General features: G+C 33.1%; 1 protein-coding gene across 1 annotated transcript; it reads right to left on the bottom strand.

Annotated features, from left to right (window-relative positions):
- Nucleotides 1–215: 215 nt before the first annotated feature.
- LOC134258605 (hemicentin-1-like) lies at nucleotides 216–25,615 on the bottom strand. The gene is made up of 7 exons (XM_062741158.1): nucleotides 25,439–25,615; nucleotides 12,519–12,830; nucleotides 12,137–12,394; nucleotides 10,007–10,321; nucleotides 9,434–9,653; nucleotides 6,211–6,305; nucleotides 216–346 (listed from the first exon to the last, which is right to left on the bottom strand). Exons 1-7 carry the CDS (start codon nucleotides 25,500–25,502, stop codon nucleotides 216–218), a joined length of 1,395 nt encoding a protein of 464 aa, XP_062597142.1. The 5' UTR covers nucleotides 25,503–25,615.
- Between the last annotated feature and the right edge of the window lie 1,721 nt (nucleotides 25,616–27,336).

Raw genomic sequence — 27,336 nt, 5'->3', positions numbered from 1 at the left:
TTGTTCATTATAAATATAGCAATGAATATATATATATATATATATATATATATATATATATATATATATATATATATATATATATATATATATATATATATATATATATATATATATATAGAACTATATATATATATATATATATATATATATATATATATATATATATATATATATATATATATATATATATTTTTTTGTAGATTACAGGTTTGTTACGTACTTTGTTCTCTAGTTTTGTAGAATAAGAACGCTGCCATCCCAATGGCAAGGGCACTCAGAACGAGGAAAACAGATCCTACAGCTATCAGTGCAATTCCCGAATCACTCGAGAGTTCCTCAGGTACTACAAGGAAACACTCATTAAATTTCCTCCGTTACAAAGCATCATAAATGTTGTGTTTTTGTATTTCATATTTATCCTTATACAACTTGTTTTCCGTTAATTTATCAATGTGAAATCCTAGTTCAACTACATTCAACAAAACACATTGCATTTGGTAGGTTCAACATTACATGAATGAAACGGCATAACATAACTACTTTAAAATGTTATTTTTTTTATATAATTTCAAGATACAAAGAACTATGTTGACATAAAAAATGAGGCTATATTAAACATATGGAAATAACTAACAGTATTCAAGATCAAAAAAGTCCAAAAAAAAAAATACAAAATAGGAGCAGAGCAACATGGACAAAACATCAGATGTGGGATCAGGTGCCATGGAGGAGTGAGCCCTCTGACCACACACACCTGCCGTGTGCTCCTTGTCATGATCAGGAAATAATGGAAAAATCCGTCTTCAATTCAGTGTATAAATAATGAACTAACATTATTAGTATGAAAAACGTCAGTCAGCGTTTAACTCAATGATAAATTGTATTTCTAAAACGAGGTTTATTGGCAAACAAGTTGATAAAACAAGAATATCAGCAGTCTCGTTTAAAGTCATTATTTCCTAAGTTCAATAAAAATGGAACTCGTACTTACCTCGTCATTAATCATTTTGTGAAAACACAGTCATTCTACGAGGGTTGTTAGAAAAATTCGCGGACACATTGAATTACGGAAAATCTATTGTGTACTGTGTATCATGTCATTTCCTACATTTTGGTTATTGGTATGTAAAAAATCATATATAATAAAATCTTGAAATTTTAAAATGTTTTTATTTTTTTTATGGGATAATTTCGTAAGGACGTGACAACCAGATTTCAACCCGTTAAGCTTTGTCGTTATATCTATAAAAAATTTTTCTTATCTTTTTTCTATTTAAAATTGATTATCTATATCAAGACATGTTACTTTTCTACTATAATGTCTTTTGTACTGATTCCTAAAAGATCTTAAAAATAAGAAAAAAAGTCTATGCAGTTAATCGATCAGGTATGGAAACTATGCAAAACCATAAATTATAGGTGCAACGCAACGTCCATGCCATAAGGGGGTATTGAAGTATCGATGGAGTTAATCATTCAAAATGTCACTCCTTCCATTCTTTTGAAGCTATAACCATTTGAAAACTTGTTCTTTGTATGTGTAGAAATTCCCGGGGCAAAATTTTCCTGTCTGCACACATATTTTTCACGTAGTGCAGTGCTCCATGACGCTCAATGACGTTCCGATTTTTGGCTGTCTTTTTACGCGTTGATCATTTATAAACGGCTATAAAACAGTCAAATACCATTCAATTTAGTTCAAAATTTCTCCCAGTGACGTTTCCTGCATATTTTAGCGGCAGGTAAAATATCATCAATCTCTTTGCGCTACAATTGTGCAATTTTTAATTTTAATGAAGAGTCTTTGTGATGTAAACGTGCCAAAATGTAGCATGCTCCGTGAAGCAAGTTTTATCAAAATAAAAATGCTGTATATTTTTCAATAATCACCGGAGAGCATCAAATTCTTGTATATTTGTTGGAAAAATGGTAAAGATTTTATCTGGAAAGTTTGACCGGTTTCGTGGAAATAGCGCGCTCACAATAGAACTTGTCCGCGAACTTTTCTAACACCCCTCGTAACTGCTTACACAAGAACTCTGAAGTCGACATCAAAAAGATGCTTGAGTTTCTGATTGATAATATCTATGTGGTTTTTGGAGACCAGGTTTTCCAACAATCTATTGGAATCCCCATGGGTACCAATTGCACTCCGTTATTAGCAGTCCTATTTTTGTATTCATATGAAGCAGAATTTTTGCAAAATCTTTTGCATGAAAAGAAGAAGAACTTGCTTTAGCTTTCAACTCGACATTTAGATATATCGACAACGTACTGTCAATTAACAATGGTAATTTCCATTCCTATGTCGATATGTTGTTTTCCTGGGGAGCTTGAGATAAAAGATACTACAGTGTCTGACACATTTGTTTCATACTTGGATATTTTACTTAAGTACTTTTTATTAGGTAAATTATTGACAAACAGGTTGATGATACAAGAATATCAGCAGTCTTGTTTAAAGTCAACATTTCGTAAGTTCTATGGTCGATACAATGACCTTGTCAGCAAATACAATTTATCATTAAGTCAAATGCTGACTGACGTTTTTCATCTTTAGTCTATTATTTATACACTGAATTGACGACAGATTTTTCACCTGAGTAAACTCAGGTGACCTATTGCTATCTGTTTTCGTCGTACGTCGTTCGTAAACTTTTGAACATTTTTTAGCTTCTTCTCTGGAATCAAAGAACCAATTTCAACCAAATTCAGTATACAGCATCTATGGGTGAAGGGGAGCAAAATTTGTGAATTTCATGGTCCCTGCCCCCCTGGGGCCTGAGGGGTGGGGCAAAAACCACTAAAATTAGTGCAATCTTTAAAAATCTTCTTCTTTACTCCTGAACATCAAGCAGTCAAACTGTTTGCATGATTGTAATCAGCATTGAGTCCTCTACCAAAGTTGTGAAATTCATGACCCGCGGGTCAGGGGTACTGGTGTTAGGGTGGGGCTATATACATCATATTGTAAAAGTTCATTTTTTCTTTGAAAATCTTCTCCTCTGCTCCTGGGTATTAAACAAACTAACCAAGTACATAGTTATGATGACCAAGAGTGCCTTTTCAAATATTGTGAATTTTATGGCCCCAGGGTCAGAGGTTCTGGTGTTAGGGTGGGGCTCTATTGATTATATAGTGAAAATGCATTATTTCTTTGAAAATCTTCTCTGCTCCTGAGTATTAAATAAACTGAGTAAGTACACAGTTATGATGAGCAAAAGTGTTTCTACCAAATTTGTGAATTTTATGGCCCCTGGGTCAGGGGTTCTGGTGTTAGGGCGGGGCTCTATTGATTATATAGTGAAAATGCATTAATTCTTTGAAAATCTTCTCCTCTGCTCCAGGATATTATAAAAATAATGAAGTACTTAGTTATGATGAACAAGAGTACTTCTTCAAAAATTGTGAATTTCATGGCCCCTGGGTCAGGGGTTCTGGTGTTAGTGTGGAGCTCTATTGATTATATAGTGAAAATACATTCATTCTTTGAAAGTCTTCTCCTCTGCTCCAGGGTATTAAACAAAATAATTAAGTACATAGTTATGATGACCAAGAGTACTTCTTCAAAAATTTTGAATTTTATGGCCTTTGGGTTAGGGGTTCTGGTGTTAGGGAGGGGCTCTATTGATTATATAGTGAAAATACATTGATTCTTTGAAAATTTTCTTCATTGCTCCTGGGTATTAAACCAATGAACTATGAACATAGATATGATAAGGATGGATGCCTCTTCCAAAAATGTCAATTTCATGACCCCTGGGTCTGGTGTTAGGGCAGGGCTCTATTGATTATAAAGTGAAAATGCATTAATTCTTTGAAAACACTTTTCTTTGCTCCTGGGTATTATGCCAGTGATCTAAGTATACATATTTATGATGGAGAAAGGTGCATCTAGTAAAATGGTTAATTTCATGCCCCCTGAGACAGGGGTATGGGGGGGGGGTGTTACATAGTCTGAAAATAGATCAATGTATTAAAATTTGCTCTTTTGGTATTGATTAATCATTCATGATGAAATAAAATTTATGATAAAATTTCCATAATTTTGATATTTGTGCTTCCTGTTGGGTCTTGGACAACTGGTTACAAAGTGGAAATGTATTTTTTTCTTTGTTACTCTGATCTACCGCCCGATATTAAGTAACTAGAGTAAGCATGCTTAGTGTATAATTATGATAAGCAATAGTGCCTCTTTCAAAATTCTGAATTTCATGGCCTCTGGTTTAAAACACAAACCAAATTCCATTGTTTGAAAGTTGTTACATGATATTCAGGTGACCTATAATGCCCGTGGGCCTCTTGTCTGTTTTTTCCTGAGCATGACAAGGAGCACACGGCGGGTGTGACCGATGGGTCGGCAGGGGATGCTCACTCCTCCATTGCATCTGATCCCACCCCTGATGTTTTGAAGGGCTCCTGTTTTGTTGTTTTATGGACTTTTGGTCTTCAACACTGTTCGTTCTCTCCATAAGATTCATTCTATAGTCGATACAATGACCTTATGCAAGAGCATGCTCTACCAGGGTTCTCCATGAACTGTTTTACTGTGTTGCTCCCGACACAGTAATTTTTTTTTTCCGACACAGTAACGATTCAAATTTTATGAATGTCACAAAGTAAAAATGTTGCCGACACAATAAGACCTGTGATAATTAGAAAAACACATATAAATTCTCTATGACAGGAACTTTAATCCAACAATTCTACCGTCTTTCAATTCTAAAAGTTAGAGCACTAAATTACTAAGGGCTTCACCTTGCACAATCAATTATCTCCTAGACCCCCGCCGGACTTTACGCATGAAGGAACAAACACCAATAATTTGTTTTTTACACTTCCACGTAACGGTTAATTGGTAGTTGCAAAAAATATTATAAGTATATTATTTTAAAAATATATATATTTAGATACGTCTTTTCTATAAAGCAACGGCTCTAGAATTATGTTAGCACTGTAAGTTACACATAACATCGTACCGAAGTCATTTAATTAATGTAAATAAATTGATTACAATTTTCAACATATTCAAGGAACTCTTAAAAGTATTTAACTGTTCTGAAATTTATTTTGTAATGCAGTAACTCGATCAAAAAGTGATAAATAATCACGGGAAATTTACTTTCAAAAATGTTATGATTTAGGTCTATGGAAAGTAGTTCGACTGTATTTAATGGTATCGGTCAGAATTTCCTCTGCTTTTCAGAGCTTTTTTACTTTTATCAATGTTTACGACCAAACCTTTTGTGTAACGAATTAGCAATTTTTAAATAAGAGTGTGCATGCATACTTTTGTAATTATAATGAATAGTGATTCAGTTGCGATTTCATCGCGAAAATACCGAAAAATTTTAGTGTTTCGCGTAAAATTAAAAAAACTATGGAGAACCTTGTTCTACATATGAACAATTTTTGAAACGGGGAAAATTATTGACAAACAAGTTGATGAAACAAAAATATCAGCAGTCTCGCGATACAATGACCTTGTCAGCAAATACAATTTATCATTGAGCTGACTGACGTTTTTTATACTAATTGTTAGTGAGTCCATTATTTATACTGAATTGACGGATTTTTCCATTATTTCCCAATCATGACAAGGAGCAAACGGCGAGTGTGACCGGTCGACAGGTGATGCTCACTCCTCCTTAGCACTGGATCCCACCTCTGCTGTTTTGGAGGTCCGTGTTTGCTCTGCTCCTATTTTGTATTGTTATATGGACTTTTGATCTTGAATACTGTTCGTTCTGTCCATATGTTTCATTGAAGAGCACCCATCATTTATCCACATCTCCTCCTAAACTACTGAATAAAATTAAATGATACTTTCACACCTAGATTCTTTATAATGCCATTGTGCACCTCTTTTTTGATCTGACACTTATTTCAGGTCTCACAAAGCAAAACATGGGTTTTGCCATAATAATCATATGGGAGGTGGGGTATCATTTAGTGAGTTCAATGATTACTGTATCTCTAGTTAAAATTTAAATCTGCAGAAATAATCGTATAGAGTAGGAATGAGTTTGGTTAAATTATAAATTAAATTATAATTGAAATGAACATTGGTTGAACAACTTTGATTATTAAGGTGATATGTTTAGTGGTGTGCATGTACTGATCAACTTAGTATGGTGATTTGTATTTAAAATAAAGAATATGATATTTATTGGGTGTAAATACAATTCAAATGAAAAATTTATTCACCTTGAACTGCGATGAGATACTGAACTACTGCATTCCCCATTGAGTTTTTTATAAACGTCAAGTATTTACCGGGATCCTTGGTCTTGACACTTGTTCTACAAAAAAAAAGACATTGTTTAATAAACTCCCTTTTCTTAATTACCACCTGCAGAGAGAAAAACTTGAATTCATAAACTTTCTATGCAAACTTTTTTTTCAGAATCAAAGTACTAGTATTTAAAAATTATAAATGATAATAAAGACACTTGTTGAATTATTTTGATTTAAAAAATATTCTAGATATATATAATTAGTAGCCTAATGGCAGTTACCATAGAAACGGATGTTTGAAAATGCGGGGGAGACATTTACTCCTTCATAATCATTTTCAATTTTCATTCTTAATGCACCAACTGGCATATAAATCTACATTTCTATGAATTAATGTCATTATTACAATTGCTTGGCCTCTTATAGACCTATGTTTGAAGAGTTTTACTGATTTAACTTGATATTTAGATTTTAATTGGTGATTTATTGTTCATTTTTAAAATGTTAGATACATGTAAGGTCAAATTTCGGTCAAGCTTTAAGTTTTGTGAAAATCTCAGGAACACTCTAATTAACTGTGTATAATGATGCAGGCTGCAGAAAAATGCATCAAGCAACTGGTTTTCCAGTGTCGTGAGCCATTTAAGAAAAATAAAACTTCCATGGAGGTTGGTTAAAGGTGTGACCACCTTTTGGAGGGTCTGTTTTTCCTCGTAGACAAGCATGACAAAGTAAGCGTTAATGGACGTTGACCGCTGAGTTACTGTAGATTTCTTATTTTTTACGAGTACTTATTATCGCGAGACGGCTCTCTAACTTCAAATCGCGAGAATAATAATTCGCGAATGGACGCTTGATCAATAGAATTTACATGGATTTCAGCAACATAAAAATAAAAGCGAGTAATTTTATTTCGCGAGTGTTGCTTCTCGCGAAATTGCGTGATAATTAATTCCTCGCGTATAATTAGGAATCTACAGTACTATGCTTGACATCGCTACTGTAAATGGAACATCATATGGTAAGAAGGGGAGTATTTTTGAAATATGGGAGCAATGTGAAGATAATTCATTGCGAAAGGATACTCAGGCTTTTCTTGAAAGGAGAATTGGAGAGAAAAAAGCCAGCATTCTGTAGAATAAGTTTAGTCGAACTGGACATGGTGGTGAGATGCTCTAATAACGTGACGTGATATACCTAACTTGACGTTACATGGAAGTCTCCATTTGGTATTTGAAACGTGGTGAAATTTTCCAGTATTGTTGCATAATGAATCTATATTATGAAAATTCCTATGTTTGATTTCATCAAATCACAATACAATTTCAGAAATAAATCCATGAACTTTTGGATTAACCCTCGTTTGTCATTTTCGATGTTAGTATTTACGATATCAATACCAGGGCATACTCTTCGCATTCGTTACACTTGAAGGCTTTATTGTCTCGGGCATCGGCATGGAATGACAACCCGTATTCGTGCTGGTTATCTTGCATTAAATTGTTAACATTTTATTGCAGTTACGTGTATCTTTGGTAAACTTTGTATACTGCACTGACCTGTGCAACTATTGTAAGTTTCTTTGGTATCTTACTTTCCGGCATTTGAAAAAGTATTACAGTCGCTACTAAGTGATGTATAGCATATGTCCTTCTACACCTGTGTTGACTGATTACACTGAACGGTGACTAAGTCTGCCGCTTTATATAGAGGTCCTCAGATATAGTAAGAGTCCGATCGAAAATGGCGCACACATTCTTTTTACGAATTGTCTTCAGCTTTAAGGAATGAATATATTATCTTTCCAGGTTATAAGGCACAGCCTTAAGAATTTGGTTGAGGCAGTCTACACTTTATAAATCGCGAAGCGGTTTACAAAAATGCTTCAACTGTTCCAACCCTGTTCCAAAGTTTTTATCGTTAAAAGAAAAAATCCGGTAAAAAGATTTCCAACTTTTTTTTTTAGTTGAGGGTGGGAAATTTTTTTCCGGATTTTTTTTTTCTTGGACGAAAAAAACTTCAGACTCCTGTGATTGACGCAAGTCATTGTGTTTTATAAAAATGTTTGCACAGCCTTTTCCAAAACTCAGAATTTATACCCTATTTTATTCAATTTTTCTGCGTTATTTACTTAATCAAACATAGAGAAAACCATTCCAACATGCAGCAGCAATGTTTAGAATATTTTATTGCTTATTTTGAGACTTACACATACATACATGAAAAAAAAATGTCATTACCGCAACACTTTATAAAATATTGTTAAAGTATTAAACCATTTTTTTCATAGTTTGAAGTAATAAATCTTAGTAATATCTTACCTTCATGATTATTTGAGTTAGATATTCGTACATTATTTTTCGTACTGTGGTGTTAAATTTACGTTTTAAAAAAAAGCAAAAAAACCAATGGTCAATAAACCACTTGAGGGGTGTATATGATTATTTTGCTTCCATTTTTCTACGGTGTGAGATTTCACGCACTCATGCATGTTGATTAAACACTTTATTACATTTATTATTAGATTAATTGATAATTAATTGACCTATTTTCTCCTCGTTATGGTAATGACAATGCGTTGCGGTAGTGACAGTGCGTTCTGGTAAAAGATTTCCATAACTTTTTTTTATATATATATATATTCCAAATTTATTTAGAAACAGTCATGGTTTGAGCAAAATTAATTTTTAAACAGGTAATTCATCAGCATTTGAAAACAATTGTTCAAAACACTGTGTATTTTTATAGGAGTTATTTGTAACAGGCCCTAATGCATAAAACACTTTAAAAAAATGACAGTTTCGGTAATGACATTTTGAAATGTTAAACAGAATATAGAGGGCGCTACTAACCAAAAGGGGTTAAATAATGTACAACACAATATCAAAACCAATCATATTTCTTTCTAAACTCCTTTTTCCTAGTGATTGACGCAAATGACACTCATTGTGTTTTGTAATATCTGGCAACCCTTTTATGTAAATCACGTGGCTTCTTCTTTTGGATGTGTCAGCCAATCAAAATGTAACCCGTTCTTTTTAAAATCAACAATGAATATTTTATTATACAGGTTAAATTTTGACCAAAGCAAGTCCATGACGTTAAATTATTTTTTTAGAATATTTATATTTTTAAAATTTCATAAACCAGATTGACAACCAGAATTAAATTGATGGATGGTATGATTACTCACATATAGCTTGGTATACTAAAACTGACATTGTCCTTTTTCATTGTGTGGCCTTTCTGTTTCGTATCTATATTTTCCAGATAATCTGCAGTTCTGTCGTCTACGATCTTGTACCAAAAAATCTCTGGTGTGTAAGAAAGACTGATGAAATCTACGCTTAACGTCCAGTTTCCGTCACCATTTAGCGTCACATTTTTAGTATCCATCAGAACTATAGGTGGAGCTATATTTTGGAAAGATATTACATAAATAGTCATATTGTATCGTGTCAAAACTGTCGCAATTTTTATTTTGTCATTGTCAATATTAATATTTTGTTGAAATCATTTTGATTCTGAAATTTTATCAAGAATTGAAATTTAAGTTGATATACGTTTTAAAAATAATACCTAATGTCTGTCACCAGTAAATTATCTCAATTATTCGTTTAAATCACATTAATTTGCAAATAATGTCTTGCTTTTCTATGCGACGTCCAATTAAAATGCTTTTGTTACTGACCGTTGATATACGATGTATTGTAAAACTCTACATAAACTCTGAGCACTTACGACTTTATCTAGTTCCTTCACTTACTTTTAATTTGTAAAGCAGAAGACGCTGTCACAATTTTGTTTCCATTTCTAAACGGAATATTATTGGTCACTGCACAGATATACCGCCCTCCATCTGTTATTGATACATTTTGAAGTGAAAATGTAAGCTGAGATAAGGTCTTCTTGTAGTCGATACTTCTGAGAAACTCGCCGGAAAAGGTGGTGTGATTACACTGTAGAAAAGTGTATGAAGTTGGGTTACCCTCCTCACGTGGTTTAAAAGTGAAGGTGACTACAGTTCTCTCCTCAACTTGACTGGAAGACGGAACACGTGACAATTGAAAATTGGGAGGATCTGGAAAAAGAAAGAAATCGGGGAAAGAAATTACGTATTCAAGATTATTACCTAATCAAATGAATTTTGTTTTATTAGAGATTGAATATTTTCACCTATTATGTATATGTCTTCAGTTTTCCTTATCTTTTCAAACCGATCTATTGACTGGTCAATAGACTGCGCGTTCTATTGACGGCAACGTATTTCGGAAAAAACGATCCGGGTTTCGAATTTAGTTGTTTGTTACATTACACAGATATGGTAAACAATCATCTTATTCGATCTTTCGACATTGATTTTAAAAATTGTATGATTTCATTGGTCGACTCTGATATTTTATTTAATAAGAGTTACTTTAATTAATGCACTGTGTGACGTGGAGACCGGTCCTTCGGGCGAGACCTATAAATCGAGGTCCCTTGTCGCAGTAGGTGCACTGCTGGCACGAAAAATTATTAAGGCCCCTCTCTACCTTCAAGTGGTGGCGTCTCTAGATGAGTGAAAAATTTTCCCGAGGAATGTAAACAATAGACTATACAATTAATCTTTAATTAATATTACAGATGCACCATATCTAGGTATAAATTACCAATATAGTACCGTATTAGTACGGGAACCTTCTGTACTGAATATAAAATTATGAAAACTTAATACAAATATAATTATAATTAAATAATGATATAAATATAATATAATTAAGAAATTAAAATTAGGCAATATACAATTATTTAATGCCTGAGCAGTCAGTAGACCAGAATATTTTTCCCTCGGTGCAGGGAACAGCTCAGTGTGTTCTATTGCCCGAGGCCAGCGGCCGAGGGCAATAGAACACACTGAGCTGTTCCCTGGACCGGGGGAAAAATTTTCTGGTCTATTGACTGTTCAAGCATTAAATAATTGTTTTATTACCTAATCTTATTTTCCGTATTAAGTGTTCACAATTGTATATTCAGTACAGAAGGTTCCCGTACCATATTGTAAATCTATACCTAGATGTGGCGCATCTTTAATACTAATTAAAGATTGACTGTATAGACTATTGTTTACATTCCTCTCGAAGATTTTTCACTCATATGGAGACGCCACCACTTGCCGGTGGAGAGAGACCTTTTTCGTGCCAGCAGTGCACCTACTGCGACACGGGACCTCGGTTGATAGGTCTCACCAAAAGGACCGGTCTCCACTTCCCACATTGTATTAATTAAAAGTAACTCTCATTAAATAAGATGTCCGACCATTGAAATCACACAATTTTTAAAACCAATGTCGAAAGATCGAATAAGATGATTGTTTACCATGTCTGTGCAGTGTTACAAAACAACTGAATTTGAAACCCGGATCGGTTTTTTCCGAAATATGTTACCGGTCAACAGAACGTGCAGTCTATTGACCTGGCAATAGATCGCAGTCTATTGACCGGTCAATAGATCGCCAGTCAGTAGATCGGTTTGAAAAGATAAGAAAAACTGAAAACACGTACAGAATAAATGAAAATATTAAATCTATAATAAAACAACAAAATTTACTTGATTAGGTAATAATAAAACAATTATTTAATGCTTGAGCAGTCAATAGACCAGAAAATTTTTCCCTCGGTAAAGGGAACAGCTCAGTGTGTTCTATTGCCCTCGGCGGCTGGCCTCGGGCAATAGAACACACTGAGCTGTTCCCTGCACCTCGGGAAAAATATTCTGGTCTATTGACTGCTCAGGCATTAAATAATTGTATAATGTTTTACTTTCAATTAAAATGTTTTATTCGTGTAAAAGACTACAGCTTCGGTCTATTAAAATGCATATATTTACAACTTCATTTTAGTAAACATTTTCTCACATTGCACATTCAGATTAAAATTCGTGCTGGAAGTTATAGAACCAACTCTGTTGGAAGCCTTGCAAGTATAAGTCCCGGTGTCAGTTCGTTGAACGAACCGTCGAAAAAAGACTCCGGTATGACGTGTTGATCCGCCTCTAAGAAAAGTAAAATTGCATGCCGGATTGCAAGTTGATTCACAAGCAATGTAAGGAGTGGGGTCATACTCGGTTAGGGTTATGGTTCCTGTTTTGTTTAATCTGGCAACTTCTGGTCCATCTAAATACAATTCATTAATGGTTAACTTTTAGGCAAACTTATGCGTTAATACAATATCAAACATGCTAAATATTAATAATTTTTAAAGAGGTGAATTTTTTTTTTGCTAAATCAACTCACTCACATTGTATGTTCACCCTGACAGAATCACTTGATGTCCTTGCATAGCAGTACACCGTGACTGTGTTTTGACTGGTAGATGATGGTCTTGACGGGGTATATGTGAAGGAAGCATTGCCAGCATATAGTGTTACATTACTGGAACCAATGCTCGTACTATAAATCACGTTTACATTGGTTGTCTGGGTTACGGAATTTAGTCGCCAAGATATTGTCCTATTTGTACTGCATGATGAATAACTGCAACTGAAAGTATGACGTTCACCAACCTTAAGGTTAATGGACGATGAACCAGATATGCTAGGGGTACAGGCATCTAAAAGAGAAAAGGACTATCCTCTAAGAATTATCCTGAAAGAACTTAAAAATGAACATCTTTTCAACTTCTTAAATAATATTAATTTAAATACTTTTTGTATGCTTTTTGTATTTTGTTCATTACACTGGAATTTGAATTTCCTTGTAATTTTCATATTCATCCTACTACTGTTAAAAAATACAGATTTACGGTACATGTATACTTCATTGTAGTATATTTGATGAATACATTATCAAATACTTCATGCATTTTTTTAAAACCTTTTCAATGCATTCTTAATGGGGTTTTTTCATAGTTTTTCATAGTATGGTCGATACCATGTTAAATCGGCCAGATAGTGATTCTTGAAAATCAACAATCTTGTTTCACGTCAATACATGTATGATCTTGTATTGAAAATACAATCCGTCTTTACTTAAATGATGTCTTTCATTAGGCCATAATTTTCATTAGGGCATTATTTTCACAATTAATTACCATCAGATTATTTTTGTTTACCTGTTCATAACAAAGAGTGACCTGTAGACAGGGGATTCTTAGCTTTCTATGTCATCTGATCCCACCACTATTTTTAGAGGTCCACGTACATGTAAGCTCTGCTTATGATTTATCTGTTTTTAATGTCCATTTGTGAATTTTTCACCCACATCGGGATGCTAGTTCTTGCCAGTGACGGTCTGCAAATTATGACTTATAATGGGCACATACGTCCTTTTATCAGCGAAGAATCTCATTCATGCCAGTACCTTAGTACTGCGTCATCATAATTCATTTTATTTGCTCTCGTCTGAAGAACCGGTCTCTGCGTCGGAAATGGGATTCGAACTTGCTATGTTCGTATCAAATCCGACCCCAGGACAGACGCTCGAACCACTGCGCGAATGAGTATAGAACTAAACTGGAACCAAAAAGGATTGTTTTGATTTCAAAGTTATTATGCTAGGAATTGGCTTTAGTTGTGGCATCGCCTTGTCCCTTAAACAACCACATCACATTCAAGCTTTAATTTGTTTGGTCTTGCTCCTTGAACAGCGAGGGAATGACCAGAATGTTAAGAAATTATACTGGACTGAGATTGAGGACATGAACGTATGTTCTTACTGTTCACCCAAACGCATCGATTTTCCAAACTTGGGGGTATTTGGTGTATTTGTCTACACTTTCCATAATGCTTTGCAAGAAATTTGATTCAGCATTACAAACGACGAAGCAATCATTTGAGTGGAATGTGCTCTATAACATTCATATAAGGACAACAGTTTGCATGGTATGAAAATCCAAATCAAAACTGTTTGTTAATATTGTTTGTAGGACAGCTTGTGAAAAAGCCTTGAACAGACGTGATCCTGTGCTTTTTAAAAAGACATTAAGATATCGAAATTGTTCTACTTTTTCATCCTCGAAATCTGGGATTTCATTGATCCCATCTCATCGAGTCGCATGCGTGCTTCAGTGGTACATGTAGAGCGTCTAAAAAACTACAAACTCGCTAAAAATTAAAGTATCGCTAAATTTGCGCCTGGCTAAAATTTTCAATTAAATACGGTTTAATCACTCATGTTTAAGCATTATCTAAAATTTAATGACGTTTATATTTATATATATATTATATATTTCAAATTGGATTTTTTTAAAATCTTTCAAAATAATTTCTTAATAGACAGAATACATCTAGATTTTTGCTCAATCAGGGGAGGATGAAACATGCAGATAACGAACAGCATTCATGATCAAAAGTCCATAAAACAGTACAAAATAAGAGCAGAGCAAACAGGGACCTCCGAAATATCGGAGGTGGGATCAGGTGCCATGGAAGAGTGAACATCCCCTGACGACTGGTCACAAACGCTGTAAGCTCCTTGTCATGATCGGGAGATACTTGGGAAAAATCCGTACTCAATTCAGTGTATAATTAATGGAATAGCAATTAGTATGAAAAACGTCAGTCAGCATTCGACTCGATGATAAATTGCATTTGTTGACAAGGTCATCGTATTGACTCACAGAACTTACGAAATGCATGATGACTTTAAACGATACTGCCGATATTATTTTTCATCAACTTATTTGTCAACAATTTACACGTTTTAGAAATTGTTCATACGTAGAGCATGCCCTTGCGTATCGAATTAACTGAGATATATGAACTCCGTGTGCAGGTGATGAAGGTATATTGCTGCATAGGTAAGGGAAGTTGACGATCGAAAAATTAAAGTCAACACGTTTATCATGGAGAGAGAGAGAGAGTCCCTAGTATGCAAATATGTTCTGTAAACTTATACTTGTACTACTTATATTTATTTATGAAGAAAATTGGGCTGTTGAAAAAAATCCTTGATGTCGCATGCAATGTTTCCTGTAACGGACCCGGACATATGAAAATATTAATATATTTTATTGATAACAGATCATGCATTGTAGTTCGTGCATCAAAGACTCATAAAAAGTGACAGTTTTTTGGGTTTTTTTACGCTTACGTCAATATGTTTCTTGTTTACTTCTGAGATGGGGCAGTTTGGTTCTTGGGATCCTCAGAGCTCAGATTTATGTATAGGAAAAAAACATATTCACGAGTATTCGAAGACTTAAGATTATTACCTTTAGTCAAATTAACTTTATAACGGTTTTTTTTTTCATTAAAAATGTACTCTTTTAATATGATCAATCATAGAAATAAAGGAGAAAAATTAGAAAATCACAAAGAAAAAAAAATACAAAACAGACGAGGAAGAGAAAAGAAAATCGCCGATACATGTAAGTGAACACGGTATCGCTATATACATCTACAAGGAAGCTCTCAGTTATATGCGGGTGTCTGGAGCTGTATTTTTACGATATCATAGTCTACATATATATTGTATAATCACCAATTTATTATTATCTTAAGAAGGCATGTTATAAAGCGTACTTTACTTTACCAAAAAGAAATTTTGTCAGGAATTCCTCAATTTAAAAAAAGCAAATAATGTACAGCATTGTGTAATATCTGTAACGAAAGTTCATCTATATTACAGAAAATGAGAGCAAATACATGTATGTACAATGTACATGAAATCATATTATTTTTAGAAATTTTCTGTAGCGTTACGTATGTCAGGTTGGAAAATCAGATTCCATACCCTATATAGTTTTAAGCGCTTAAAAGGTATTTTCTAAATTTTAATATTCATGCTTATGTTTTTAGGCTGTCTAAAATTAAAACTATGTTTAACGTCACCCGCGCGCGTAGGTTTATGAGAAATTCGTCTTTGAAAAAAACAAACAATTCGGAATTCCGTATGTCCGTTCCGGTTTGGTTCTACAATTAGCGACTAAATTCTGCTTCCCGTAGTGACAGAAAATGTGCTTTGATAGCCGCAGTAAAGGCAGTTGGTGTTTTATTAAAGAAAACTAGTGAATTAAAGAGCTTGGGACCATAAATGTACTAAGTAAAAAATAGATGATTTTATTATTGAAGTTAATGACGAAGTCTAGTTTTTTGATTTTTTGTCAGTCTTCGAATCACGTACAGACTGACAGACTCTCAGTTCGTGATTATTGGCTGAACTTTTCATTGTATTTTGGAGAGAATCGAAAAACTTTTTTACTGAGTGGAAAGTGTGTCAAAAACCAATATTTATATACAGTGAAAAGCATCATTTAAACCTTATTTATTTAATTTATTTAATATTAAAAAAATATGTCTGTAAAAATCGAAAGGAACAGTAATGAGTAAGATAATTGATTTCTTCATAATTCATGTACAAATAGCTACAATTTTTGGAAAAGATAATACTTGTCTTAACCATTCGAGCAGGGAGAAGCTTATAGGGCCTTTCAAGTGAAGGAGAGTAAGGAAAGTGATTTGAGGTATTCCAAGACGTAAAGAATCCTGTCTTTTGTTGGAATTCAAGGTATTAAAGATAATCTAACAGCTATCAGTATGGTCCAAATATTAGTATTCACACTTTCAAAACTTAATGCTACTAGGTCTAGTACTAAGAAAAAATATGATAATTCATTTGAGGATATTTCAACATGAACAGTTTTAAATATTGTCATCAATAATTTTAATTGTAGATATTGAGCAACTATTCCCACAAGAAGAAGCAATTGCCTCCAGGGTACCATGGACATGTGGCAATATAAATCCAAAGGACAACTGAGGCCTAGTTAAAAGCCACTTTCCTGCACATTCAGTCTTAGACTACATTTTTTGCTAAGAATAGGACTCAAACTGATTTACACACTAAGGAAAAACTTGCTAGGAAAATTAATCTTAGGTGTCATATCAATTAAATGCTCATATTACTTAATTATAATGTTTTTAATGTACTGAATAGGTTAATTTGAATAAATTCACAATTGTTTGAAAATTTTGTTTGTTTATTTTTTTGGCTGTCTAAAATTAAAACTATGTTTAACGTCACCCGCGCGCGTAGGTTTATGAGAAATTCGTCTTTGAAAATCGGAATTCCGTATGTCCGTTCCGGTTTGGTTCTACAATTAGCGACTAAATTCTGCTTCCCGTAGTGACAGAAAATGTGCTTTGATAGCCGCAGTAAAGGCAGTTGGTGTTTTATTAAAGAAAACTAGTGAATTAAAGAGCTTGGGACCATAAATGTAAGTAAAAAATAGATGATTTTATTATTGAAGTTAATGACAAAGTCTACTTTTTTTTTTTTTTTGTCATTTTCACGTACAGACTGACAGACTCTCAGTTCGTGATTATTGGCTGAACTTTTCATTGTATTTTGGAGAGAATCGAAAAACTTTTTTACTGAGTGGAAAGTGTGTCAAAAACCAATATTTATATACAGTGAAAAGCATCATTTAAACCTTATTTATTTAATTTATTTAATATTAAAAAAATATGTCTGTAAAAATCGAAAGGAACAGTAATGAGTAAGATAATTGATTTCTTCATAATTCATGTACAAATAGCTACAATTTTTGGAAAAGATAATACTTGTCTTAACCATTCGAGCAGGGAGAAGCTTACCGAAGATAGGGCCTTTCAAGTGAAGGAGAGTAAGGAAAGTGATTTGAGGTATTCCAAGACGTAAAGAATCCTGTCTTTTGTGTGGAATTCAAGGTATTAAAGATAATCTAACAGCTATCAGTATGGTCCAAATATTAGTATTCACACTTTCAAAACTTAATGCTACTAGGTCTAGTACTAAGAAAAAATATGACATAATTCAATTTGAGGATATTTCAACATGAACAGTTTTAAATATTGTCATCAATAATTTTAATTGTAGATATTGAGCAACTATTCCCACAAGAAGAAGCAATTGCCTCCAGGGTACCATGGACATGTGGCAATATAAATCCAAAGGACAACTGAGGCCTAGTTAAAAGCCACTTTCCTGCACATTCAGTCTTAGACTACATTTTTTGCTAAGAATAGGACTCAAACTGATTTACACACTAAGGAAAAACTCTGCTAGGAAAATTAATCTTAGGTGTCATATCAATTAAATGCTCATATTACTTAATTATAATGTTTTTAATGTACTGAATAGGTTAATTTGAATAAATTCACAATTGTTTGAAAATTTTGTTTGTTTATTTTTTTGGCTGTCTAAAATTAAAACTATGTTTAACGTCACCCGCGCGCGTAGGTTTATGAGAAATTCGTTTTGATTCGGAATTCCGTATGTCCGTTCCGGTTTGGTTCTACAATTAGCGACTAAATTCTGCTTCCCGTAGTGACAGAAAATGTGCTTTGATAGCCGCAGTAAAGGCAGTTGGTGTTTTATTAAAGAAAACTAGTGAATTAAAGAGCTTGGGACCATAAATGTAAGTAAAAAATAGATGATTTTATTATTGAAGTTAATGACAAAGTCTACTTTTTTTTTTTTTTTTCAGTCTTCAAATCACGTACAGAAAACAGACTCTCAGTTCGTGATTATTGGCTGAACTTTTCATTGTATTTTGGAGAGAATCGAAAAACTTTTTTACTGAGTGGAAAGTGTGTCAAAAACCAATATTTATATACAGTGAAAAGCATCATTTAAACCTTATTTATTTAATTTATTTAATATTAAAAAAATATGTCTGTAAAAATCGAAAGGAACAGTAATGAGTAAGATAATTGATTTCTTCATAATTCATGTACAAATAGCTACAATTTTTGGAAAAGATAATACTTGTCTTAACCATTCGAGCAGGGAGAAGCTTACCGAAGATGGGCCTTTCAAGTGAAGGAGAGTAAGGAAAGTGATTTGAGGTATTCCAAGACGTAAAGAATCCTGTCTTTTGTGTGGAATTCAAGGTATTAAAGATAATCTAACAGCTATCAGTATGGTCCAAATATTAGTATTCACACTTTCAAAACTTAATGCTACTAGGTCTAGTACTAAGAAAAAATATGACATAATTCAATTTGAGGATATTTCAACATGAACAGTTTTAAATATTGTCATCAATAATTTTAATTGTAGATATTGAGCAACTATTCCCACAAGAAGAAGCAATTGCCTCCAGGGTACCATGGACATGTGGCAATATAAATCCAAAGGACAACTGAGGCCTAGTTAAAAGCCACTTTCCTGCACATTCAGTCTTAGACTACATTTTTTGCTAAGAATAGGACTCAAACTGATTTACACACTAAGGAAAAACTCTGCTAGGAAAATTAATCTTAGGTGTCATATCAATTAAATGCTCATATTACTTAATTATAATGTTTTTAATGTACTGAATAGGTTAATTTGAATAAATTCACAATTGTTTGAAAATTTTGTTTGTTTATTTTTTTCCTCCCTCCCTCGTAGGTTTTGAAATTTAGATGTGACGTTAAACGTAGAATTAACTTTAAACAGCCTTTCCTCCCTCCCTCGTAGGTTTTGAAATTTAGATGTGACGTTAAACGTAGAATTAACTTTAAACAGCCTTATATCTAAAAAGTGATAAATATTAATGCGTAATATGCTTTAGATGTTTTATTCCATTGATATATTCGAGCACCAAACTTATTGATTTACAAAATATGTGATCAGATATTTGTGTATCATACATATTTGAAAAAAAAATACCATATGAAAAAAATCTATCTGGCCCCTTGAAATACTGTATTGATATGCACATATCCAAATTTTATTGTATATTGATTGAATTAATTGTGTAAAACTCTTTTGTAGGTAATTTTTTTCTAAATAATGTTGGTTACGGATGTCAGGTTTTATAATACCTGACACCTATCACCAATCTTTCTAAGATTAATTGATTGACTTCTTTTAAATAAAAAACAAGATGTGTATGTGAAACACTATGCGCCCGGTGGCAACAAAGTTCGGAAAACGCTATTTTTAGCATTAAGGTCACAGTCAAGGTCACAAGGTCATTGACCTTGGTGTCATTTGGAAGAACCTGATTAGTGGAGTTTGCATACCAAATATGAAGTCTCTATCTTTCATGGTTCAAAAGTTATGGCGAAGGTTAAAGTTTGCAGAAAAAAGCAATTTTTAGCATATGCATGTAGGCCACAGTCAAGGTCACAAGGTCATTGACCTTGGTGTCATTTGAAAGAGCTTAATTAGTGGAGTATGCATTCCATATATTAAGTCTCTATCTTTCATGGTTCAAACGTTATGGTGAAGGTTAAAGTTGGGGACAAACAAACAAACAAACAGACAGACAGACAAGACAAAAGCAATATACGCCCTGAATCTATCGATCCGGGCGCATAAAGATATTTAATTTAGATTAAACCAATGCATAATATATATACATATATACTGAATGTTATTGACAAATGCGAAAGGCAGAAAAAATGGAGAGAAAAAAGAGTGAAAATATGAAAGTGTATTTATTTGATCTTTTGGTGATAACCCCCCCCCCTTTTTCCTGTAGGGAAAATATCCAGTTTTTTCACCTAGAAAAGGAATTTGACGTAGTTGAGGAAACTGTAAACCATCAATTTCAAGACAACTTTAGATATCTTCAGAGTAATTATTTGCAGGAGGAGACTGTCTGACGTCTGTAACAGAGTTTTGAGTCATATATAAGCTTTCCTTTTTGAAAAAAAATATAGATATATATATTATTATCTTTTAAACTAACAAAATTATAGGTGGTAGATTCACCATAGCATGTAATTTTTGTTCAATTATTTCACTATTTTTTAGCAAACAAACCAGAATTCTCAATTTTAATTTTTTTCATAATTGCTGTTTACTGACAAAATCAAAACATGTGCTATTTTCTAGTTCGAAATACATTAAGTAATCAACTATTTCTATGATGAATAACCTGTATTTTATTTTTCCCCGATATTATTCAGTTTAAATATCTATTTAAAGCATAAAATCCTAAAAATATTCACATGCTGACATCCGTAACTTGTATGGTCAGTATTTCTGAAGATCGCTCAACTTATATGTGTGAAATAATATCTCTGCATAAGTGTTTCATGGATTTGGTGTTATATTCAAAATACCTAAATATAAGATATTGTTCCTAGTTTGCGTTCAAATTCAAATGAAAATTGATACATTCTTGTCTTGTTTGGTGTAAAAAGAGGGATTTTGGTAAGACAAGGGTATTTTTCTAAAATATATGTCTTGAAGTTTAATTTTTGGAGACTTTGACACAACAAAAATTGGTCTCCAGTAAAATAACAAATAAAGTGCTTTGTGATGTTTATTTTTAGTGTATTCCCCTATGATTAGTGGTATATGTTTACTTCTGACTTCCGTAACATGATTTTAAGTACTGTCTTCAAAATCAAATTTTTCGAAAATGAGAAAACATCCGTGAGTAAAAATTTCATATCAATGTCGGAGAATGGTTGTAGTAAAATATTTTAACAATTTGAAGACAAAAATCAAAAGTTTATTTTTCAACACTGGCTATCTTGTAAATGGAACCATTTCTGGAGAATGGCTGATATACGTAATTCTGTCGTAAGTTGTGAAAATGCTTTTATTTAAACGTTCACCAAAAGCATTGAAATTAAATGTTACCTCTGAACATAAATTTTTCAAATGCACCTATTAAAAAGTATGGTACCTGTAAAGTGCGAAACGAAATAGAAACGAAACGAACTGAAACGAAACGAAACGAAATCAAAACGAAACCTAACGAAACGAAACAATACAAAACTATCAAATTTTTTTTCAAATCCAGGTAGATGTATATAAGTATGTATGTGTAACTGCATGTGGACTTTTTATGCCCCCGTAAACGAAGTTTCGGGGGTATATAGTTTTTGTCGTGTCCGTCTGTCTGTCTAGCTTTTTGTTTGATTGTCCTTAAAAACTTTAACCTTGTCCATAACTTTTGATTTAGTGGAGCAGTGACTTTCATATTTCACATGTTTATTTCTTGTGACAAGACCTTTCTTAGGATACCACCAAATTTGACCCTTTGACCTTGACCTTGGAGTTTGACCCACTTTTACACAAAAAATCCAAATATTTACTTTGGCCACAACTTTTGAACAGTAGATACCAGGACATTTATACTTCACATATATATTTTTTTGTGGCAAGACCTTTCACTGGATACAACCAATCTTGACCTTTTGATCTTGACCTTGGAGATTTATGTACTAATGAAAAAACTTGCCAATAACTTTTTAACGGTAAGGGCTAGAGCTTTCATACTTCATATATGTAATTCTTGTAAAAAGACACTTTATTGGATACCAAGAGTTTAACCCTTTGACCTTGACCTTGGAGTTTGACCTACTTTTAAAAATAAACCTTGATCATATCTTTTAAAGGGTAAGAGCTAAGGCTTTCATACTTTACATATTTAATTCTTGTGACAAGACCATTCATTTAATATCAAGACCTTTGATCCTTTGACCTTGACCTAAGAGTTTGACCTACTATTAAAAAATCTTAACCTTGGCCATAACTTTTGAACGGTTAGGGCTAGAGCTTCCATACTTCACATATATATTCTTTGTAGCACAAGCATTTATTGGATAACAATAACCTTGACCTTTTGACTTTGACCTTGGAGATTTTCGGACTTATGAAAAAAACATTAAATCTTGGCCATAACTTTGGAATGGTTAGGGCTAGGGCTTCCATACTTCAAATGTGCGATCTTTGTGGAAAGACCTTTCATTGGATAACAATAACCTTGACCTTCTGACCTTGATCTTAAAGATTTCCATACTTATGATAAAACTTTAGCCTGGCCATAACTTGGGAACAGATGGTGATAGGGCTTTCATGATTTAAAATTTTATTTCCAGTTAGGAGACTCTACTTTAAGTACCAATATATTAAATTTGCATCTAAGAAAAGTTTAATCTTCACTATGTTGCCATACGGGGGCATCAGTGTTTCACAAACACATCTTGTTCTACTTCAAATAAAATTTAGATAGTTTAAGCACTTGTTAATATAAAATTTGAATGCCGATAAATTATGTTCCCTTCTCTAATGATGTATTTATATGTATGAACTGCTGCCAGCTGCAAATATGCGCGAGCATACTATGCATGTATGATTTCAATATGTGCAGTATTTTCTAAATTTTATGTCGTCCTCTTATTTTCAGCCCTTATTCATTTAGATACAACATATCTATCAAAATTGATGTGTTACATGTAAAGGTTCAAAACCAGAGACTTAGGAGCACTTCATTCCGAGGTGTCTGGTTTTATCGTTCACTTATACATGTAACTCCAACCGCAGTGTGTATTTTATCTACGTACATACGGTCTTATTTTGTATCGGTGTAATTTTCGAGGAAGAAATGAGTGGCTTGCAATAAAAAGGATCGACCAAAGACGTCTAAAACGATTTAATTGACAAGAAAAAAAGTCTGTCGAAGCGAACGATGTCAATTTAATGTAGATCAATAATTTATATATTAACGAAATATGAGCTTGAAGCAGGGGTGCCTGAAATTTAGTTAGGTACATTATGTTAAAAACAAGTTGGGTACCCCTGATACGAAACAGTTGCCTGTGTTAACAAGTGCTTGAACTACTAGTGTATAAATTTCATATGAAGTTAAATCAAAGTACTCAGAAGTACAGAGAGCCGGGCTCATTTACAGAGTAGAATGGATTTCTTACATGAATCACGTTTATATTCTGATGAAAAAGTTATTTTAAAACTATCAATATAAATGATAAGACAATGACAGTGAGTTTTTCAATCCTAATACCACGGTCCGATTTTGTCAGAATCAGAATTAATCTGGTACCGCAGCTGAATGTAAAACAGGCCAGTCTGGTTCCCTCTCCTGCTTTACCTCGTATGTGTAGAGAACTACGGTAACACTGATAATCAAAAAACCTTACGCTAATGAACTATGTTCTTTGACTTATGAAGTTTTCAAAGTCATTACTACTAATGTTTATTTTATATAGATAAAACTTGGTTTTATTTTTGTTGCTTTATTTAGCGTTTGTATTATCTCAAAAGCGGTTGAGAGTAAGAACTATATTTTTGCACGTAACTTTAAAATGGCGACTATGGGGTTAACATCCTGCCTTGAACAGGATCACATAAGCCGGCAATTGCTCTTTGAGCAATAAGCCCGGCTAAAAGACCATACGCAGTTACACATTTTATATCACTTGTTGTGTGCCAGTAATACCATGATTTGAAAAACATTTGGAAAGTTTTGTTTCGTTTCATTTCGGTAGGTTTCGTTTTGTTTCGATAGATTTCGTTTCGTTTCGGTAGATTTCGTTTTGTTTGAGTTCGTTTCGTTTCGTTTCTATTTCGTTTCGCACTTTACAGGTACCCTAAAAAGTATGCCTCATACTGGTGTCTTAATTTGCATTTGAAATTTAGGGTGATATAAATACGTAGATTTAAGTGTGAATATTTCTTTAAGTCTTAGACATCTCATATATGTTGGTTTATCATTTGGGACTATCTAATGTTTCCTTTTCCTTGTCTTGTGAACGTTTAAGTGCTACTTTCTGAATATCAGCTGTTCATGTTATTTTAAAGAAGACCAATAAAAATGAAGATGATGCATTAAAAAACCTCAAGAGGAGCAAGGCCAGGAAATGAACAATCACAAACGCTGTGAGCAGAGGAAATACTTTTCCTTATGCAGATAAATTTAGTTTATATTCTCTTTATCTTGATGGGCTCAGACTAAAACAGAATCAAGAAATCTTACGCACGGCACTGTGTTTATGTCCAAAATAGGTCAGGATGTTTAAATATACTGGGTTGGTTTTTAAAGATTTGTTTATTGAATAGGAACCTTGTCCATCTATAGGCTTGCGCGTTGCTATTAATAACCAAAGAAAAAAATCTTGCAGCAATATTGTAAGAAATCGAAGTGTTATCATGCTCTTTGAATATTCTATCCACGAAAACAACATTAATGTTTCTTTGAATACCACAGATAAAATTCCGTGAAGTTTAAACATGTTATCAAACACACATGCATGCAGTGACAATTGTCAAACTTTACTTTTAAAAAATATTCTATGTGAGAATGCGTAAGATATAAAATTTAATGTTTATATGATTGATCGTTTAAATACCTGTCTTAAATGTGTACATATACTTTTATACAAGTTCAGGTATTTCTGACTGATTCATAATTTTCAATACATCGTTACATGTAAATTTACATGTAAAACACTAACACTAGCACTAACCAGATATAATGAAGATTCTGATTACCTGCTGATAAGAATTCCAAAAGAATAAGGGGGAACGCCAGGTACAAAGACATCCCTCTCTCCATTTATAGGAAAAATGAATGAACTTAACTCCAAGTCATTTAATCAGGAAGTGAATTTTTCTGGCGTGACGGCACGGTTTTTTAAAATACATGGACCACGTCATTATCTCCCTTCTCATATCTTCAAGTGCGGTCACACCCGTTATCAAAATTAATGTAAACAACCTCTCTCTCTCTCTCTCTCTCTCTCTCTCTCTCTCTCTCTCTCTCTCTCTCTCTCTCTCTGTATGTCTGTAATTATGAAATACATAGGCCTATACATCAAAATTGCGGCTTGTTGTTTGTTGAAAAAAACTATAAGATGGACCGGTTCAGCGATATAACGCTTTACATGCACTAGTATACATGTATGTATGACACGAATATATGCACATTATATGTCGAATCATCGTCAATATATATATAGTTCGACAAATTCAAAATCATTTGAAGTACCTTGATTGGATAATTATGCTACACTATGTAAAGGTGTTGATATTTGTGTTGTATTATATACTCTACATTGGACAGAAGTGGATAACTTTAATACATGTATAATAACAATATACTATCCTTCAGCACTGACTCTTGCTGTCCATTGTAGTTTAGTTTAATTAACACATGTGTCAATGTATAATTTATTTATATAATATATGTTTATCTCCATAAATTTTATGTCTGTTTATTCTACATGAGGCAGAAGTGGAATTCTGTATATCCTTTAGCACCGACTCTTGCTGCCTCCTGTTGATGTTTCAAACATAGTTTTATGCATTTTGATATGTATATATTTACATATATATGTATATCATGAATAATACTTATGGACATTTTTTTTGTACAACAAACCATCATGTATGTCTGTATATGAAACTTAAATTGCCACCAACATATATATCAGTATATACATATATACTTAATAGAAGAATTGCTCTTCACCACATGTTGTATTCTGTCTATTACTTTAATATTATGTTTATATGTAATTATATATGTTATATGTTTATGCCTAATGGGCCCTGATTGGTAATAAATTCTATTCTATTCTATTCTATTCTATATAACAGATCATTTCCTTGTTTGTTCTTTTGAAAGAAGAAGAAAAGACTTTTGAAAAATCGTGATCCTGTGTCATCGTGTGCCTCCTATACCTTAGACGGCTTAAAAATCAGCAGGCAGTACACGATAGAACAATCAATAACATGGGTAGAAGTCACCAATACAAGGGAATGCATATGTAGATGTAAATCTAGATTCAAAAATTTTCCTGACAAAAAAATAAAGACAAAAGGAAAAAAAATTTCTGCACTTTTAATAGGATGAATAGGATATTTTATACATGCAAAAGTTAGTGATACGTATGCAAGTTTAAAAGTAAAGGAAAAGCCCTTTCACCTTTAAAACAACACACACACGCAGATAGTTGAAATGTGTACCTTAAAAACGTATACTTAACTAATATGTGTCTCTGACTACAATTTGAATTAACAAAGGATTGATTAAAATTTCCTTTCTCCTTAAAAAGCATCCGGAAAGAAACGTGATTATGTATTTATTCATTACAATGATCTGAACACATTTGATTTATGTACCCAGCCCATTTAAAATGCAGCCTCACAAACTCTCCGATGCATATAATATTCATGTCTCGTTAAAATGTTTAAAGCAATTATACAAATTGTTTGCTTTCACCTTTACAACTTCCTTCATATTTGAGGGTTTAAATAATTTTAATTTTTTGGAAAAAATGAGTTAACAGATGTTTCCCTAACGTCCCGCTGTTCGACTCTGCTTTCAACGTACTTTTCACTGTTTAAAAAAGCATAGTTGCTTTTAGGCATTTATTTTATTTCTGTGA

Source organism: Saccostrea cucullata, unplaced genomic scaffold (genome assembly GCF_032062105.1).
Source record: "Saccostrea cucullata isolate Sc308-1 unplaced genomic scaffold, CSIRO_AGI_Scuc_v1 ctg1451, whole genome shotgun sequence".
Lineage (NCBI taxonomy): Eukaryota > Metazoa > Mollusca > Bivalvia > Ostreida > Ostreidae > Saccostrea > Saccostrea cuccullata.
Note: the sequence above shows the minus strand (reverse complement) of the source record. Positions and strands in the feature narration are given on the sequence as shown.

Bases quoted from the DNA above. Each gene is read 5' to 3' on its own strand.
- LOC134258605 (XM_062741158.1), bottom strand. From the start codon at position 25,502: ATGGAGAGAGGGATGTCTTTGTACCTGGCGTTCCCCCTTATTCTTTTG. The intron at 12,395-12,518 runs GTGAGTGAGTTG...AATTGTATTTAG, and splicing joins TGTCAGGGTGAACATACAAT to ATGGACCAGAAGTTGCCAGA. The intron at 347-6,210 runs GTGAATAAATTT...GTTTCCTTGTAG, and splicing joins GTATCTCATCGCAGTTCAAG to TACCTGAGGAACTCTCGAGT.